Source organism: Chlorocebus sabaeus, chromosome 14, assembly GCF_047675955.1.
Source record: "Chlorocebus sabaeus isolate Y175 chromosome 14, mChlSab1.0.hap1, whole genome shotgun sequence".
Classification (NCBI taxonomy): Eukaryota; Metazoa; Chordata; class Mammalia; order Primates; family Cercopithecidae; genus Chlorocebus; species Chlorocebus sabaeus.
Window position 1 is genome coordinate 1806036 of NC_132917.1, and position 14132 is coordinate 1820167.

At 52.6% G+C, this 14132-nt stretch overlaps 1 protein-coding gene across 22 annotated transcripts in view; it reads right to left on the minus strand.

Annotated features, from left to right (window-relative positions):
* Positions 1-14132, minus strand: part of MYT1L (myelin transcription factor 1 like) — a 529284-nt gene that overhangs the window by 44312 nt on the left and 470840 nt on the right. For all 22 annotated transcript variants that reach the window (XM_073022747.1, XM_073022736.1, XM_038006505.2 and 19 more), the window contains 2 exons: positions 7107-7190; positions 5605-5826 (listed from right to left, as the gene is read on the minus strand). In XM_073022747.1, the coding sequence (XP_072878848.1) occupies positions 5605-5826; positions 7107-7190 (306 nt within the window). The remainder of the gene's footprint in view (positions 1-5604; positions 5827-7106; positions 7191-14132) is intronic.

Below are 14132 nucleotides of genomic sequence, written 5' to 3' on the forward strand. Positions count from 1 at the left end.
GGTACTCCTCGACACACCACGGGGATGGATACAGGTACTCCTCCACACACCACGGGGATGCATACAGGTACTCCTCCACACACCACGGGGATGCATACAGGTACTCCTCCACACACCACGGGGATGCATACAGGTACACCTCCACACACCACGGGGATGCATACAGGTACACCTCCATACACCACGGGGATGGATACAGGTACTCCTCCACACACCACGGGGATGCATACAGGTACTCCTCCACACACCACGGGGATGCATACAGGTACACCTCCACACACCACGGGGATGCATACAGGTACACCTCCATACACCACGGGGATGGATACAGGTACACCTCCACACACCACGGGGATGCATACAGGTACACCTCCATACACCACGGGGATGCATACAGGTACTCCTCCACACACCACGGGGATGCATACAGGTACACCTCCACACACCACGGGGATGCATACAGGTACTCCTCCATACACCACGGGGATGGATACAGGTACTCCTCCACACACCACGGGGATGGATACAGGTACTCCTCCACACACCACGGGGATGGATACACGTACTCCTCCACACACCACGGGGATGGATACAGGTACTCCTCCACACACCACGGGGATGGATACAGGTACTACTCGACATACCATGGGGATGCATACAGGTACTCCACATACCACGGGGATGGATACAGGTACTCCTCCACATACCATGGGGATGGATACAGGTACTCCTCCACACACCACAGGGATGGATACAGGTACTACTTGACATACCATGGGGATGCATACAGGTACTCCACATACCATGGGGATGGATACAGGTACTCCTCCACACACCACGGGGATGGATACAGGTACTCCTCCACACACCACGGGGATGGATACAGGTACTCGACATACCACGGGGATGGATACAGGTACTCCTCCACATACCACGGGGATGGATACAGGTACTTGACATACCACGGGGATGGATACAGGTACTCCTCCACATACCACGGGGATGGATACAGGTACTCGACATACCACGGGGATGGATACAGGTACTCCTCCACACACCACGGGGATGGATACAGGTACTCCTCCACACACCATGGGGATGGATACAGGTACTCGACATACCACGGGGATGGATACAGGTACTCCTCCACATACCACGGGGATGGATACAGGTACTCCTCCACACACCACGGGGATGGATACAGGTACTACTCAACATACCATGGGGATGCATACAGGTACTCCACATACCACGGGGATGGATACAGGTACTCCTCTACATACCACGGGGATGGATACAGGTACTCCTCCACACACCACGGGGATGGATACAGGTACTACTCGACATACCACGGGGATGCATACAGGTACTCCACATACCACGGGGATGGATACAGGTACTCCTCCACACACCACGGGGATGGATACAGGTACTCCTCCACACACCACGGGGATGGATACAGGTACTCCTCCACACACCACGGGGATGGATACAGGTACTCCTCCACACACCACGGGGATGGATACAGGTACTCCTCCACACACCGCGGGGATGGATACAGGTACTCCACCACACACCGCGGGGATGGATACACGTACTCCTCCACACACCGCGGGGATGGATACAGGTACTCCTCCACACACCGCGGGGATGGATACAGGTACTCCTCCACACACCGCGGGGATGGATACAGGTACTCCTCCACACACCACGGGGATGGATACAGGTACTCCTCCATACACCACGGGGATGGATACAGGTACTCCTCCACACACCACGGGGATGGATACAGGTACTCCTCCACACACCACGGGGATGGATACAGGTACTCCTCCACATACCATGGGGTCAGCATCCCCATATAGCCATCTTAAGTTGAAAATACTGTATCTTGAAAATATTTTAAGTCAAAAATGCATTTAATACTTGTACTGACTCAACATCATAGCTTAGCCTAGCCCACCTTAAACGCACTCAGAACACTTCCATCAGTCCACAGCTGGGCAGAGTCAACTTACACAAGGCCTAGTTATACAAAAGTGTTGAATATCTCCTGTAATTTATTGAATACTAAATGCAAGTAAAAAAGAATGGTTGTGTGGATACTCAAAGTGCCACTTCTACCAAGTGTATATTGCTCTTGCACCATTGTAAGATTGAAAAATTGTAAGTTGAGGACCATGTGTATACCTAACACTACTGAATCATACACCTAAAGATGAGTGTGTTAATATTTTACCACAACTATAAGAACAGAACAGAACCCAGGACCGCCGTGGTCAGGCCTGGACTGCCCCTTTTCCCCTTGTGCTGCTGCCCCGGGTTTTCCTTTGCTGCACAAACAGAGGTGCTGGTCTCCGGGCAAACACGCCCAGAGCCCTGTGACACACAGGGAGGTCCCCTTTCCTCCTCGGAGGTGGCCGAAGCCAGCAGTTCAGAGAGTTCTGATGGTGCCTTTTAGTAAAATGGAGGAGTGTCAACATTTCCGTGCAGCTCAGCCAGCCCACGGCAGGGCTGTAGCAAGAGCTGCCTAGCATGCTGACATTTCCACCTCCACACCCTGCACGTGAATACTGATACCTGGGCCTGGAGCCTGTGGCCTCTCCCATCAAGCTGTGGCCCTGCAGGGTAGGTGGGGCATGGGCAGCTGGAGTCATTTCTATCATGCCTGGACTTCTGCAGGCCCTCTAGGGACCTGGGATCCTGAAAGAGGAGGCTCTGAGCTCTGGGCAAGGGTGGGTAGCAACCAGGTGGGAGTGAAGTGAGAGGCATACAGCTTTCAGAGATGGGAGCTTCCAGCATTGCAAATTCTCTGAGTAACATGAGCCTGTAAGCTGTGATTTTACTCACTAATGTGGCCTGGGCCCCAAGATTCCATCAGCCTGTACCCCAAGATTCCATCAGCTTGTGCCCCCAAATTCCACCAGCCTGCACCCCAAGATTCCATCAACCTGCCACCAAGATTCCATCAGCCTGTGCCTCAAGATTCCATCAGCCTGAATCCCAAGATTCCATCAACCTGCCCCCAAGATTCCATCAGCCTGCACCCCAACATTCCATCAGCCTGCACCCCAATGTTCCATCAGCCTGCACTCAATATTCCATCAGCTTGTACCCCAAGATTCCACCAGCCTGCACCCCTATATTCCATCAGCCTGCTCCCCAAGATTCCATCAGCCTGCACCCCAACGTTCCATCAGCCTGCACTCAATATTCCATCAGCTTGTACCCCAAGATTCCACCAGCCTGCTCCCCAATATTCCACCAGCCTGCTCCCCAATATTCCATCAGCCTGCTCCCCAATATTCCATCGGCTTGTCGAGGCCAGTGCATGCATCTCAACATGCTCTCACTCTGTGCCCGGGACCCTGGGGAAGAGGCTCCCTTTGGAGAAAAGAAACAGGGAAGGATGGAAATTGAGGTGAGGCTGGCAACAGAGTAGACAGAGGTGTGTGGGTGAGGTTCTAGCTGCAGAAATTCACGCCTGGCATTTGGGAAAGGGTGACCTGGGGCGGGGTCCTGCTTCCCACTTCAGTGGCTCCCGAGCGCTAAGCCCTCCCCCATGGAACAAGCGGCAGCACAGAGTTCTTGGTGGAGGGCCGTCCTCTGACCCTAACATGCAATGCAACCAGAGGCTGGGGAGCGGGAGGGAACAGCACTTATCTGGCACCTGGTATTTGCTGCTTAAATCAAATGGGCAAAGTCTCAGCAGGAGGAAAGCTAAAGCACCAGGCTCCGCAGAGGCAGCTCTGAACCAGTGCCATCCCTGGAGTGCAGAAATGCTCACGTGAGAGGACGGAACTGTTTTCGTTTGTGTCAGGCTAGCAAAACATACAAGCCCTTACTCATAGGTCAAATGGGCAGGGTTTTTACACAATTTTTAAACATTTTATTAATGGTGAAAGATTTGGGAAAGTAGACACTTTTTTGGAGGGCATTTTGGCACAATCTGTCAAAATTTTAAAGCTAGCATTCTTGTTTCCAGGAATATATCCTGGAGATCTGCTTGCACAAGGACATGGAGTTGGGTGTGGAAGGATGTTCACGTGGAGTTCTTTGTAACAATCAAACCTGGACAGGGGACTGGGTGGCATGCACAGCAGCAGGTTCACTGGGGAGGGTGAGGTGGTTCTGTGATACCCTGGGGTTCCGTGCACCTAACGAGGAATGCCCCGTCTGCTGGGCACTGGGTGGTCCTGGTGAGCAGCTGAGGCCCCTGTCCTCATGCAGGGTTCTGGGAGACACTGAGATCCATGTGTATAAATAGGGGTGCTTTTCAGTTCCAGAGAAGACGGGAACTGCCTGCCTTTGAGAAGGGAGTTGAGAGATGAGGTCCGGGAAAGGACATTCAATTTCTCTCTCTCTCTCAATTTTTTTTTTGTATGAGACAGAGTCTTGCTCTGTAGCCCAGGCTGGAGTGCAGGGGTGCAATCTTGGCTCACTGCAACCTCCGCCTCCCGGGTTGAAGTGATTCTCCTGCCTCAGTCTCCCGAGTAGCTGGGATTACAGGTGCCAGCCACCACGCCCAGTTAATTTTTGTATTTTTAATAGAGACATGGTTTCACTATGTCGGCCAGGCTGCCTCAAACTCCTGACCTCAGGTGATCTGCCCGCCTCAGCCTCTCAAAGTGCTGGGATTACAGGCATGAGCCACTGTGCCCGGCCAATTTTTCTCTTTAAACCAATTTATATTGTTTGAATTTTCTACTTGAGCAGGAATTTCTTTAATAATTAAAAAAAAACTTCCTTAACATTTCTTTAAGGATCAGAGTCACCTATTACTGAACGTGCCATTATTCCTGTAATCTGCATACCCAGCTTTGTTCACGCTGTGTTTGAGATGGATTTGAGGCGCAGGTGTGATTTTCGTAGAAAGTGGCACATAGGGCAGCAGAAAGGAAACCACTGCAAATCTCCCCAAAGGGCACGACCTTCACATCGTATGCATGATGTTTGTATCTTCCCCTCTGCCTCCTCAAGGAAGCTGAGGGACGCCGAGTGTAATGGGAGTCATCAGCCGTGGAGACAGGTCCCACACCGGTCTTCACTCCCTACAGAGGGACCGACTGCACCATCTGACTGCACAGAACGGTCCTCTCCTAAGATAATCTAACTGCTTGTATTTCTTTTTAAATGAAGCAAATAAAAATGAATGAGGTTGATTGGCTCTTTTGGGAATTTTCTCATGCATCTTTGGCACAGGCATTCACCAGGAGCCACCGTGCCAAACGCTATCCTCTTTTCCCCAGTGAGGCCTGCCTGTGAATCTCAGGTGAAATAAGTAACTAAATCTTAAGATATTCATGTGCATGTCTAAATGAAAGTCTATAGCTAACTGTGGATTCTAATTTTAAAAATGGAAAACTGCTGTGGTCATCTATAGATGGGGCTGAAGGAGGCTGTGCTCCCTAATGTAAGTTTAAGGTGTTTCAACGCTGTCCCCAAACCTTTGAATTTCGTTAGGTTGATACGATACTTTTCAGCCTTTTCTTTCTAAACACAGGTGACGGGAGAAGCTGGCACCTGCTGCCGTCGTAACCAGCCACGCCAGTTGGCTCTCGGCAGCACCATCCCAGCTAGGGTCCCGCAGACGCAGCCACTCACCTGCGGTGTGTGAGGAAGCTGCCGCTAACGTGGCCTGAGCCGTCGCACCCTGGCGTGGGGCAGGACATGCCTTCTGTCTTGACCGACTTCCAGGAGAACTGGGAGCCATTCAAGTACCCGTCTTTCTGCCTCTTGGCCGCCAAGGGGCACCCGGAGGCACTGCGATGGGACGCGTACTTCCCGGTGATGTGACCCTGGCCGTCGCACCCGGGGACCGGACACCTGCAGGCAGGCAGAGGGGACACACTTTATTGCCTGGCCACCGTCGGCTAGTGGTCTCTGTAACAAAGTCAGGATAACCCGGCATGAGGAGGAAAAGAAGAACCATGCCCTCCTGGCTGGGCAAAAGGAAAAGAAAAAAGAGAAAGAAAAGTCACTAAAAGACACCACCTAGTGGAAGACTGAACTAGTTCGCCTGTGCAGAAGGCTTGACCCACTGCGGAGGGAAGGATTTTTGGGAATAAAGTGTATGTGCCTTGTGGGGACTGATGGGTTCAGCACACAAAAGACCATGCAGCCGCTTGCAGCTATATAAGCGTGTATTTAAAAGACACCACTTTGGGACAGAACCATGGCTTTTCGGGTGGAAAATATGCAAAGTCAATAAGATGTCGTGGCATTATTTTTAAAGAGGCTGCTTCGTGCTTTTCTCAAGGGCGAGAAGACGTTTGTCTGGCTGTGTCTTCTGGAGGCCTTAAAATGCCCTTCCAGCTAGAGAAGATACTCAGCTGTGAGACGTCTCAGGAGGTCTCCTGGAGTCAGGCTGGCACATGGACACAGGGCAGGTGTGTTCCCGGGAACTTGGGAATGGCAGGACCAAGACACACACCAGGGCAGCAGAGGCGCCTGAAGGAGGCAGGGCCTGGCCTAAGCACCCCTCATGTGCCCTGAGTGGTGAGTTTGCCTGCATTGTTTTTATTAACAGAAAAGTTCGCGTTCCCCAGAATTTGCATCACCTATTTATTTTGACAAATCTTAATTTATTTGAATAATGTACGCTTTAATTTATTTTGATTCTGTTTTAATTAAATTTTTTTTCTGAAGATGTGGAGTGAGGTTTACTGTGTGGGTTTTTGGGGCCCAGGCATGGCTGACGTGGGATGGGGACAAACACCCCCTTGGGCAGCCCGTCGGTCGTCACAGGCCCCGAGCCCAGTGTCTGCTGCGGCCCCAAGCCCTGCTTTAGAGCAAGGCAGGTGTAACTAAACTATTTTACAAGCCAGAATACCAGCGAAGCATTCGCTTGCGGTGTTGTATCTAGTACTTTCAGGAGCGTTCACCAATCTGCCGTTCGCAATAATTCAGCTGCTTTCCCCACCAAGCGGACAGGGAAGGTTTTTTGAGGGGGATTTGGGTTACCTGGAACCTCAGATTGATGGATGTCAGCTTACTGCTGGACAGCCCCTGTAACTTTTCAGCCAATCAGCAGATGTGCTTCGCTTGAATGACTCACCCCCACACTGCAGCCCTGCTACGGTTCTCAGCCCCACTGGTGCTCGTACCTGATGGGCTCTTGATCTTCCTTATCTTCTTTGCTCTGTGCTATCCTGATACCGCTTTTCTTTGCTCTCGGGCAACCTGAAAGGCTAAATAAGAAACACGTTTCAGAAACCACCCCGCACCGTTGATTCCAGCAAGCTTTCTTAACGGATTTCTCCGGAAACCTGTGCTTCTGGGTACACAGTCAAGATTCAGGAGGACAGTTCTTTCCCTGTGTCCTCTCCAAGGCTTTAGGCACCGTCAGTCCCCTTTCAAGAAAGCTGGGAGACTGGGGTGGGCTAGGATGCTGTGAACGGGAGGGAAACTGGTTCACTGGGAGAGGGCAGAAGCAGTCGGGAGTCACCAGGAAAGATGCTGGGGGAGGTTTTGTTGACAGAGAGCGAGCGAGTGCACATGGACGTGTGCATGTCGGGGGTGAACATGACTGAAGAAAACAGCCTCCCAGCCTCGTTCTCGGGGGCTCTGTCTCTCACAGCAGCTTCCCAAGCACTTCCATTTCAGGTTCGTGTCTTGGGAGACAGTGATGGGCTGGTGACTTATTCCAGGCTTCGGGTTGTGCCTGCAGATGGGAGAGGAGGAGCTGGACATGCTTATTTTATTTAGTTTTCAGCCTAGTTTTCAGCTTATTTTATTTAGTTTTCAGAAGCTTTGGACATGCTTGTAAAGGGAATTTTTTCAGCTGGAACAGAAAAATACACACACATACACACCACATACAGTAATATATAAAATAAGTGGGATTTTTGGAAAAGAATTGAAGAACCAGAAATTGGGTAATCTCCTGCCATGCCATTGGGTCCTGTGGAAATGGCAGCCCTGGTGCTGGCATATGGGTGGGTCCAGGTGGGAGGCCACTGTTCTCCCTGGCTTTCCTGAGCTCGGGGATAGTTTTCCCGGTCAGTTCTGATTCTTGGAAACACGCAGATTCCCAGGAGGAAGTGCTCACTCCCCTAAAGATGGGCTCCATCCCGCCTCCCAGGCCTTGGCGTCCTCCTCCCTCTTCAGGTGGGGGCAGCCCCTCAGCACAGGCTGGTGGGGGAGGGTTCGGGGTTTGGGTCTGGGCAGGAAAGAGGTTGTCAGGCCCCACAGCGCCTTCACTCCAGGCCCCTGCTGCCCCAGCGCCTGGAGCCAGCGGGCAATCCCTCTGCTCCTTCCCGTCTGGCTCTTCACAGGAAGAGGAAAGAAGAGGCGAGGGCGCCTGAGCTCGCTGCCTGCTGGGGCCTTTCTTCTCCCCGCCTTCCTACAGGCAGAATCTGGAGAGAGGGGCCCGTCTGTGCTTCCCCTGACCTTTCCCTGTTCCTACCGCGGCCTCCTCCGCCCCCGCCCCAGCCTCTGGCTCCTGACTTGCCTGCAGGTCGCTGGGGCTCTGAGGCCAGCGCGGGTTGACTTCAGGTCCACCCCTGCACCCCCTGACGCTGCACAGCTGCTCGGATGCCCCAAAATTAGACTCATCGTCCACGTTACCAACCCAAAGCCCCAGGCCAGCAGACTGAGTGTGTCCTTGCTGGGTTTTGCTTCCCTCAGGTTCCGTTGATGTCACACCCAAGGCCTCTCCCCATCTGTCCAGCTTCCGCTTCCAGGGGCTTCCGCTTCCAGGGGCTTCCGCTTCCAGGGGCTTCCGCTTCCAGGGGCTTCCGCTTCCAGCAGTGCTAGTGCAGGCCCCCTGGCTGGGATCACCTCCAGGCCAGCCTTTAGCATCATCTGAGGCTCTTCCCTTCCTCAGGGGGACCCGAGTTCCTCCACACGGCTCCTTGGCTCCTCGAGGCCTGGCCCTGCAGTCACGTAGGCCCCTCTCCTGCCCACAGGCCCCGCCGTCCTCTCTGGGCTCTCCCTGCAACCCTTGCCTCCATCCTTTGGACTGACCGATGTCCCTGCCTTATCTGTGGCGCGTTCCCAGCTGCGTGGCCTCTGCATCCTGCAAGAGGCCTGGGCCTGGCTGTCTTCACAGGGCGACTGCTGCAGGCTCACATGGTTCTCTCCTCTACAGGCTCCTCTGAGAGGCGATTCCTGGGAGTATAAACCATGCAAGTGTTTATCCGCGGTTCCCCAATTCCTAGCCCAAAGCCTTGCACAGAGCGGGTGAATCAATGCATGAATGAAGAAAAGAGGAATGAAGGGGAGAATTACGGTATCCTACCCAGGGACAATTAAAGTGTCTTAGCCAGGGAGAATTGTGGAGTCCTACCCAGGATCCCATCTCCCCAGATGTAGGATTCCTGTGGGGAAGCCCAGTCCCTGACCCCACCACAGAGGCCGGGCTCCCTTAGGCCCTACCCGCTGCCCTGTCCCTGAGTCACTCCCTGCAGACTTGAGGGCCAGGGACAGCTCTTGGCCACCATGGAGGCCTGGGCTGGGGGCAAAGCTAAACCAAACAGAACAAATCCTCAAAAACAACAAGATTTGGCTCCGACAATGTGGTGGCCTCCAGGAAGCCTTGGCCTTGGCACAGGGGCTGCTCTGCACTCCTAGAATGCCAGCTCTGGGGCTCAGGAGCCCGTATCTGAAAGCCATGTCTGTGGGTGAGAAGAGACCCTGTGGTCTCTTTCTGGGGCACTGGCCAAAGGCACCTGTGAGAAACCTGCACATGGAGAGGCGTGGTCTTTACCTGCCCCCACTCACTTGATGGGTAGCTCAGTGCCTGTGCCCCACAGGGTCCTCTTCCACGCACCATAGCCCAGGGCCTCTGTTCTATCCCTAGGACAGCAGGATCTAGCTTCCCCTTCAGCACTGAACACCCACAGGAGTCCAGGGCCCCCAGCGGCCCCCTGTTCTCACTGTAGCATCTTAATGCATGGCTGGAACCTTTATACTGCTTACTTCTTGCTACTTTTCATGTGTGATGAAAACAAGGGAACGTTTCCCTACCCACCCACTAAGCACTAGAACTCTAGGAGCAATGGAATTAGAACTTGTTCAGTATTTAAAACTTCCCTTATCAGCTTACAACATAGGATGGAAATTCAGTACTTGCTACGGACCCTAGAGTGGAGATTCTCTACAGAACGACTATTTGTGAGAAGGATCTGAGCGGCCACTTCTTCCAGGCGTTGCACTGAGGGAGAGAAGGAAGAGGCGATGCTATGTATGGGCTGTGCAGACGTAGCCCAAGTGTCTGTGCTTCAGCTTCCTTGTCTGTATTTTGGGGCAGAAATACCTGCGTCACTGGCTGTGAAAACTGAAAGTGGTAACATGATACATACAATGCTTGGCACAGAGAAAGAGCTCTGTGATTTTAGATCCTGACTTTCACCTTTGTCTGCACTTCTGATCCCTTCTTTAGGGCCCAGATTTGAACCTACCAAAACATCACTCCCCTCATCTTCTCCTTCCAAATTTTAGAAACATAGGGATTCACTTGCGGGCCCTTCCCACACCCTGGAGGGAGGGGAGCCGTCACTCCTTTCCTGGGCGTCAGAGCTACGGCTCCATGTTCTGCTCAGGGCTCACATCCACAGCTCATTTCTTAGGATTTGGATCCATCTTCCATTTTTTTTTTTTTTTTTTGAGACAGAGTCTCTTGCTCTGTTGCCCAGGCTGGAGTGGTACAGGGGCATGATCTCAGCTCACTGAAGCCTCCACCTCCCAGGTTCAAATGATTCTCCTGCCTCGGCCTCCTGAGTAGCTGGGATTACGGACTTGCACTACTACACCTGGATAATTTTTGTATTTTCAGTAGAGACGAGGTTTTGTCATGCTGGCTGATCTCGAACTCCTGGCCTCAAGCGATCTGCCTGCCTCAGACTTCCACAGTGCTGGGATTACAGGTGTGAGCTACCACTGCGCCCAGCCACCATCTTCCGTTTCTGAAAGGGTCGTTTTCTTTTCGTGCATGAGTTGGAACAGCTCATCTGCTGATGACCCTGAAAGCTGTTTTTCTTCTCTCATCCTTCCTCCTTTGCTTACCTGAATATATCATAAGAATCCCAAAGTTAACATGTTTAGACAGAATCTAAGGCCCACTCCTCCTGGTGGACTTCTCTATGTCAGATGATGATGTCCCCTGGGTGCTTGCTGCATCCTAGGCCCTCCCTCTTTAGTGCCTGCCTTCTTCCCCAGGGGCCCCTCCCACTCCTGACCCTGCTGGTCACGGCCCCATTGCTGCTCTCCTCACCTGCACCAGCTCTTCCCCCGGCTGTCACCGTCACCACCCAAGTGTGCTCTTGGTACCTCCCGTCTCTCAGCAGCCTGCTCTCTAGGCTAAAAGCTAAGCCTGCACTTGGGTGAATATCCATTTTCCAGCAAGTAAAGTTTAACCCCCTCATACTGAATTCAACTGGACTCCTAAAGCAAGTTCCATTTGTAGCTGCTCCCATAGGCTTAGACCTGAAACTGTTGCCAAACTGAATTATTCACCGTCAAATGTGCATTAATGTTGGTGTCATGAGACGTTCTCCAACACTGTTCCCTTGCTTGGAATATCCTTTTCTGCTCAACCTCTTAGAGACCCTCCCCATCCATCACGCCGTGGCTCAGCATCGCCTCCTCTGTCCTGGGCCCCGACTCACCCTGCCTCGTCAGAATTAAGACATGACTTACTCATTATCTTTAGGCTTTGATAAGTACAGACATGTTTGAAAAGTATCTTTCAGGTTGGATTCCCACCCTAGTGCCATCCCGGCCTGGAGGCCCCAAGGCCACTGCCCTGAGTGTGCGTCCTCTTGGAGCCCATCTTGGTTTCCCTTAAACGTGCAGTAATGTGCTGGAGTGCGCCAGGCTGGTTATTTTATGTCTTTCCCCGTAACTACCTGTACCTTGAGGCTGGGAACACCTTAGTTATTGCTGTTCCTTTGCCTCGGGGACAGATTACATCCTCAAATAGATATTCACTAATTTACTAGGTTTCTGGAATTCCACACTGACATTTGGGATTACGTTTAAACGATTAACAATTTCCTAGACAGAAACTGTTTTCCACAATTCACAGGGGCTCATGCTACGTCCACATCTTTATCTGGAACTTTGTAAATGTTGGAAATGCCGTAAACACTTCAGAGCCCTGTGATCTCTGGGGGAGGGAAAGGCTGGGGGTACGCACACGGACAGAGCACACGGACAGAGCACACAGACAGCTCCAGCGTAAACACACGGACAGAGCACACAGACAGCTCCAGCGTAAGCACATGGACAGAGCACACAGATAGAGCACACAGACAGCTCCAGCGTAAGCACACGGACAGAGCACACGGACAGAGCACACAGACAGCTCCAGCATAAGCACACAGACAGAGCACACGGACAGAGCACACAGACAGCTCCAGCGTAAGCACACGGACAGAGCACACGGACAGAGCACACAGACAGCTCCAGCGTAAGCACACAGACAGAGCACACAGATAGAGCACACAGACAGCTCCAGCGTAAGCACACGGACAGAGCACACAGACAGAGCACACAGACAGCTCCAGCGTAAGCACATGGACAGAGCACACGGACAGCTCCAGCGAGCAAGGGCCAACAACAGGTGAGTGCAGGATTATGAGAAACTGGAGGATTTGGGATCCTGGGAGACATGTGGTGAAGGGCAATGAACCTCGTGGCCTCCAGGCCAAAGTGGTGCTAGAGTGGCCGTCCGGCCCGGAGCCCGGGGCAGAACACAGAGTTCACCGACCCTCTGGTGAAACAGCTCTGTGCCCGGCATGAGAGTGGATCCTGTGACCCTCCTGACCCTCTGACTAAACAGCTTTGCACCTGTGTGAGAGCAGATCCTGACAGGGTTGCACCAGCACCGCCTTCCAAGGTTCCCGAGGCTCCCTGGTGAGGAGCCGCCTCTCCGGATTTGGGCCGCAGGACCTGAGACCCTCCAAGGCAGACTTGCTCCTGGCTCTTCTGCAGGACATCAAGCCTGTTTCTTCACTGTCTTCTTCAGGACCTGGTGATGTCTTCATTTCACAGCAGGTAAGGCCTTTGGGGTCCCTGTTTAAAGTCCCCACAGCACACTGGGGTGGTATAGGCAGACTCTGTATGGCCATTTGACTGCCATGCTGGAGGCTTCAATTTTGCGCATTATTGTAAAAGAGCAGAGTGGAAATGCTCCAGGTGAGTGCAGGCGCTGACAAGACGGGCAGCCGAGCATCTCCGTGCCCACGCACCTTCATTTGCAGTCAGGATACCAATGATCTCATAGGGTGGGTGAGATGATATATGGAAAGTGCTCACTGTTTACATAGCAGGTGCCCAGTGAATGTTCTTTTGTGATTAGATGCCATTCGGGAACCGTAGAGGCCACAGGGTGCTCTAGTGGGAGTCGGATTCCTGAAGCATGATCATTTGTGGAAAATGTGGACTTGACTTCTGCGTTGGAACAACTTCAGGGCCTTTGGAGCTCTTGCTGCTTGCCTGATCCTATGAAAAAGGCATGTGGGACAGCTGGACAGAGAGGATGAGGAGCACCCCTGGGCGGGCCTGTCTGGCAGGACCCGGAGACTACAGGTGAAGGAGAGGGCCTGTGGGCGGTGGTCGGAGAAAAGAGCAAAGGTGTCTGGAAAACAGGATTTTGAGGACACACTTAAGAAACAGTCTGTTGGCCGGGCGCGGTGGCTCAAGCCTGTAATCCCAGCACTTTGGGAGGCCGAGACGGGCGGATCACGAGGTCAGGAGATCGAGACCATCCTGGCTAACACGGTGAAACCCGTCTCTACTAAAAAATACAAAAAACTAGCTGGGCGAGGTGGCGGCGCCTGTAGTCCCAGCTACTCGGGAGGCTGAGGCAGGAGAATGGCGTGAACCTGGGAGGCGGAGCTTGCAGTGAGCTGAGATCCGGCCACTGCACTCCAGCCTGGGCGACAGAGCGAGACTCTGTCTCAAAAAAAAAAAAAAAAAAAAAGAAACAGTCTGTTAGTTTGAAAACAAGAGTATAAAGAGGAGCCCCGTGGATGACTGTGAATGACGTGGAAGACTTTGTAGGCATATGGTCAACAGGGCCTCTGTTCACTAGGACAGAGAGTCGGCAAAGCAGCGGATAGAGGATTGTTTGATAGAACATCACAGTCAATAAACATTTGTTGAAATGGACTGAGGGACATTTCGGA